Below are 6,521 nucleotides of genomic sequence, written 5' to 3'. Positions count from 1 at the left end.
TAAATACATACTTAATATTTTTGGATACATGCCAATAAAAACTTATATTACCTCATATCTTTCCCAAATTCATTAAGCTTCAGTTGTATGTTAGGCCCATAATTACCCCTCCATTTGGTGGCCTCTTGACCTTGATGAAAAAACCTTTTGATAAGGAGAATCCTTATTTCCTCAAGCATTGTGATTATAGGCTTCTTCCTTATTTGTTTGATCATGGCATTGAAGCATTCTGCAACCCCATTCTCTACTGCTTCACAAGCATACCCATGAGAAAAGAAGGCTCTGCACCAAGTCTCAGGTTTCCTTGCCATAAGATATTTTTATCCTGTTTCTGTTATCTTCTTTATCTTCTCCATTGTAGCAAGAAAGTCCCCTTCCACTGTACTCATAGCAGCTTCCCAGAACAAACTCTTTAGCTCTAATCCTGTGAATTTCTTTGTAAAGTTTGCAAAGATGTTTCTAGCACATTGTCTGTGCTCAACATTAGGGAGTAGGTCTACCACAGCCTGTAAAAGTCCCTATAGTTAACAAACAAACACAACACAACACATGTAAATATTAATGACTGTTACATACAAATATATATTGTATACTAGTGTATGTTGTGGTACCTTGTGTTGGTTTGAGATAACAACCAATCCATTGCCAGCACCAAGATCCAAATCAGCAACCAAATTATCAATGAACCAGGTCCAGTTGTCCTTATTCTCAACATTCACGACTGCCCATGCTATTGGGTAGACATGGTTGTCTGCATCCCTCCCAATAGCAGTTAAAATCTCCCCCTTTACCTGCCCCTTCAAGAAACTACCATCTAGTCTTATTACCCTTCTACATCCTCTGCTCCATCCATCTCTGAAAGCCTTGAAGCCCACATAGAACCTTTTGAAATAGTTAAACCCCGGATTACTTTCTACCCCCACCAAGCAAGTTGTACCCGGATTACTCAACCTAATTGCAGCTGCATAGTCCCAAATCTTGGCATAGTGATCTTCTAACTTCCCTTCTATCATCCCCATTGCAGTAGCCCTTGCTCTTTGGCATTGCCCAAGAGATACACTCACTGAAAACCTTTGTAGCACATCTGCTTGCATCTCTAGTAATGTCATCTTGGGCTTCATGATTACATCTTTCAGGTAGTGTTTGGCTAACCAACTACTAGTAACTAAGGAACCAAAATGATAATTCCTAGCACACAGATGCATTACATTACAAAATTTTATCTAGAATGTTTTTTCATTGTACTTCCATCCAACTGCAACCCTAAATGGACACTGCATTTTGTTATTATCATTGCTATCCATGGTTCCACTACCACACTTAGCTATAACCCTCACTCTATCACTTTTTTCAAAATAAAGTTGGTACCCTCCATGGACTGCATAGTTAGTTAAATCAAACCTGAGTTGAGAAGGGGATTCATAATAGTCTCCTAATCGGGGCCTCATCTCTTTCCTGTTAACATTGGGATCATGCACCCTATACTCCACACCAACATCTTCATTGTCCTCATTTAAGTAGGCATGCTCTTTTTGTTGGACACCAGGAATGTCTCCATCATCTACCATTCCATCAATACTCCTCCTTAATATGTTTTCATCACACAATAAGTTAAGAAATTGATCATCACATAGTCTTGAGGGGGCTTTGAAAGTTTCTTCAGAAAAATCCAAGAAGCTAAAGTCAAATGCATCTTCATCGGAGTCAGAGTCTGGAAGATATGTCGTCTCAGGGAGCTTAGGCCCTTTAGGCTTCTTAGTTCCAGAAGTAGAAGCCATCTGTTTCATAAAAAAACAAAAACACAACTTGTTAGTTCAAACTTGGAACTCCATAGACGAAGATAACAACCCTCATAATCATCAATTTCTTGTTTCTATACACGTACCTTTCTACTCCAACCTTACTTCACCAACGATTTCGAAGCTTCAACTTGCGAAATTGGGGACTGTGAAATTCTTCTCAGCGTCAAAACCTTCTCGAATGCATGAAAAACCCTTTAGCAGTGATGGTTCGTGAAAGGTGATGGCTATGGAATAGCTTAGTGGTAACCGGATGGTAGAGGTTACCTGCTGGTGACTGGCTATTTGCCCTCAAACGATAACTCAAAGAAAATGTCGTGGTGACAGTAAATGAAAAATCAAATTCAGGGCTTTTTCCAATTTAGTGCCAAAAACATAGGGCTTTTGTGATATTAACCCTATCATAATAATGATATCTAGTTGTTAATACAATTGAATGAAACATAATTAAACAAATTTAAAAAAATGGTAAGCCGTACTTGAACCGCCTATGTCAACTATTCCCAAGACTTACATTGAATGTTAATCGCGAAATACTAACAATAATTACACAGATAAATTTTGGAAAAATAACATTGTAGCCCACCCACCTTTTAGCTTTCGATTCAAATAATCCGTAAAATTTTTTTTTCTTTTTTGGTTATAATGGGTGGGTTGGGGGGGTAAGGTGGGTTATGATCTGCTATTTTATTATCTTTAACATCTAATAATAGATATAACGCTCCATGTACATATTTACAGACAAATCAGAACAATGGTTTGTATCTCATCAAATCTAACATCCAATTTTGACCATGAGTATTGGCAACAATGGTAGGTTTTTGAATCAAATTTAAAGAATCTTATATAATTTCTTTCTGGATTTCTTTAGAATTTAAAATATTTTTCATCTCAGAAGAAGAATCAAAGTTAAATTCTTGTGGCTTAGATTCCAGGATGATGTTTCTCCTTTCGATTCTTTGTTATCGGAAGAATTCTTCATCTAGGATGGCGTCAAAACTCTCATTGATTGTGACCTTAAATCAAGAATCCCAACATAAGGATTTTTAAAATGTGAAGTTTCATTTGGTATTTTCTCCAAATCTCATTGATTTCCAAAACCCAATTCAAAACATGATCCTACCAATACTTCTGATATCCACAATGCAAGACGAGTTCATGTACGAAGATACATCAGAGCAAGAACAAAAATAAAGCCTATATTCTTCATTGCAAATCATACAAGCTTCATGAGTCTGGGGACGAAGATGGGTGTTTCTAACATGGAACACCTGATGATGAGTAGTAGTAGAAGTTGTAATATAAGCAGAAATTATTGTACTCTTAGTCTCATTCCACAAATTCTCCTCTATCCTTCATCAATATTTGTTGAATCTCAACTTTTGCTAGTAGAATTCAGATTGATTTCTACTTAAAGAGATGGGGTCGTCACTAAAACCTAAAATTCAATGGCATGTAGTGGGATTAAGACATAATGTTTATCTGGGGAGCTCAAATGAATGTTGTGTAAATAGGTTAACAATATATACAAGTGGGTGAAGCTCAAGGATTTTTTAAGTTATTAATAATGGAAGATACTTGACAGCTCATTAAGCCAGATTCAATCGATTATACAAACTTGGATTTGAGTGAAATCTGGAGAATAAAAAGAACAATAAAATATATACATGGAGCCTCATGGTCAAAATTTGATGTTTCACTCTGATGAGATACAAACCATTGTGTTGGTCTGTCGGAAAATATATACAAGTGGAGCCTTATACTAGTTATTATAGGTTAAAGGGGCTAAAATAACAGGTCATAACTGTAACGCCAACAATTTCGGGCTAGACGTTTAAGGTATAATAATAATAATTATACATTTTAATGAACCATTAAAAACCCTTGATTAGGGTAATTGTTCTACGTAGGTGTTGTGAGCCAATAAATAGTTATCGTATACACATTAAGTGGACAAATATTTGATGGGTTTTAGCCATAAGAACTTTCCTATGTGCGCATGCAAAACCCTAATGCTTGGATCTAGGCTTTCTAATAAACATGCTTTGAATCCAAGACTTCTAATGACTAATTAGGTTAAATAACAACATTGAAAAAGATCTAGAACCATACCTTTGAGTTCCTTGTTGATCTTGAGGTCTTGGAGCTTCTAGAGTCACAAATGTCACTCCTCTAATGGCTTACAAACACCAATAACAAGGAAGATGATTTAGGAGAGAGGAGAGGGGAGGAAATCGGCCAGGGTTCTCTTGCTTTTTGAGAGGTGCCGATTTCCCTTAGCCATGGGGTCTATTTATACTTGTAGACTCCTTAAGGGTTACAACCTAAACCCTAATTGGATAATCTTCTCTTAAGGCTATCCAAATCCTTTCCATAGATAAGCCCTTGGACGAATTAGCTATCCTTTTAGCTTCTAGAATTCTTCCAATCCATATCCATATGGATTTACAGTCTAAAGCTTAACTATCAAACAATTGACAGTTTATACCCCTTTATTTAATTAATCTCTTTAAGTCACCAAATTAATTCTAATTAATTCTATGACTTATATTAATCAAATAACAATATATTATTCTTTATATTATTCTCATAATATATAAATAATATTTACTCTCTCTTAATAAATCATCCTATCAAGTTGCTATGGTGAAGGCAACCCAAAAGGACCATGCACAACCAGGTCAAATACTTGCCTAATGTAGTTGCAGCCTTAGACACTATTCCAACAGTCTCCCACTTGGATAAGTCTAGTAACTATATACACAAGTACAATTCGGTTTGCAATCGTAGCTCTCAAAGACGCTGTCAAACTCTGATCTAATCAATCTTGTGCTTTAGATAAGGGAACGTACAGTCCTCTGTTAGATATCATGCTGACAATCCTATGGAATGGTGAGTCAAGCATTTAGGTTTTTCGATCTCTGATTTATTTGACATAGAACTTAATCGAACACATCAATTCAGTTCTGACCGGGCCCGACACAGAAGTCAAATCAAATCATCGAGCGGCCGAGATATTGCTTTTACCTTCTTACATAAAAGTTATAGATAAACTTCGATTTATATGAATTTACTTATTCATTAACCAACTATACACAACAATGCGTTTTATAACACCAAGTTACTGATGCGTTTTCGCATTATCAATGTACAATCAATTGACAAATAACAAACCATATATCTAGGTTTTAAGACTATATGATATTATCGTCTTGCGATCATCTTTTATATCATATTCCATAAGGTGATTCCAGCAAGCGTGGGTTTGTTCCAATGCTCAAAACTAGTTCATAAGCACTCATGAACGTTGCAGCAACCCTTTGCTATGTCTAACACCATTTAGACATTCTACACACCAATTCATGACAATCTTCATTCATATCTACTTCCAACATATGAACGATTGTGGACCATTTGAACAATTTCTATTATTCTTAATAATTTCAATTATTCTGGAAGTCAAAACATGCAAAATGAAACAATAGCTAAACAATTAACATAAGATAGTAACATTACTCATAAATAAAACTCCTTTATTTAATCATCAAATGTTAATTACATTTATCTATTACACGTTTCTAATACTATCTAATCTATGCTAATATCATCCTTCAGCCCAATACTCCTAGCATGCTGCAAGTGCTTAACCCTACTCAGTCCCTTCGTAAGCGGATCTGCTGGGTTATCTTCTGATGATATCCTCTTCACTACGAGTTGTCCTTCTTCTACACGATGTCTGATGAAGTGATATTTTCTGTCGATATGTCTTGATCTACCATGATCCCTCGGTTCCTTGGTCAAGGCAATCGCGCCTTCGTTATCACAGAAAATCTCCATTGGCTCTTTTATGGCAGGTACAACTCCAAGATCACCGATGAAGTTCTTTAGCCATATTTCCTCCTTTAACTCTTCGCTCGCTGCAATGTATTCTGATTCGCACGTTGAATCAGCTACGGTTTCCTGCTTGGAACTCTTCCATGTCACTGCTCCTCCATTTAGGGTAAAGACCCAGCCCGACTGCGAATGGTAATTGTCCCTGTCGGTCTGAAAACTGGCGTCACTATACCCTCGCACCTTCAAGTCATCACTCCCTCCGAGGACTAAGAACCATTCCTTCGTCCTCCAAAGGTACTTAAGGATGTTCTTCACCACAATCCAATGTGCTTTGCCAGGATTCCCTTGATATCTGCTAACCATGCTCAAAGCGAAGGCTACATTAGGGCGAGTACAAGTCATAGCGTACATGATTGAGCCAACTGCGGAAGCATATGGTACTCGGCTCATTTCTGCTATCTCAGCTTCGGTACTCAGACTTTGAGTCTTACTCAACTTGGCATTACTTTGTATCGGTAATTCTCCCTTCTTTGAGTTTTCCATACTAAAACGTTTTAGTACCTTCTCTAAGTAAGTATTTTGACTAAGTCCAATTAGTCTCTTACTTCTTTCTCTCACTATCCTTATTCCCAAAATGTAAGAAGCCTCTCCGAGGTCCTTCATAGCGAAGCACTTCCCGAGCCAGGACTTAACCTCCTGCGGAGTCGGGATGTCGTTTCCTATGAGCAATATGTCATCGACATATAGAACGAGGAAGCTTACTATACTCCTACTGGCTTTGACATATACACAAGACTCGTCTTCGCTTCGTACAAATCCAAACTCTTTGACTTTCTCATCGAAGCAAAGATTCCATCTGCGAGACGCTTGCTTAAGTCCATAAATGGA

General features: G+C 37.1%; 1 protein-coding gene across 1 annotated transcript; it reads right to left on the bottom strand.

Annotated features, from left to right (window-relative positions):
• Positions 1 to 320: 320 nt before the first annotated feature.
• LOC111889780 (uncharacterized) lies at positions 321 to 1,109 on the bottom strand. The gene is made up of 2 exons (XM_023885932.1): positions 612 to 1,109; positions 321 to 518 (listed from the first exon to the last, which is right to left on the bottom strand). Exons 1-2 carry the CDS (start codon positions 1,107 to 1,109, stop codon positions 321 to 323), a joined length of 696 nt encoding a protein of 231 aa, XP_023741700.1.
• Positions 1,110 to 6,521: the final 5,412 nt, after the last annotated feature.

This window comes from Lactuca sativa, chromosome 9, assembly GCF_002870075.4.
Source record: "Lactuca sativa cultivar Salinas chromosome 9, Lsat_Salinas_v11, whole genome shotgun sequence".
Taxonomy (NCBI): domain Eukaryota; kingdom Viridiplantae; phylum Streptophyta; class Magnoliopsida; order Asterales; family Asteraceae; genus Lactuca; species Lactuca sativa.
This window is presented reverse-complemented; position numbering and strand designations above follow the sequence as displayed.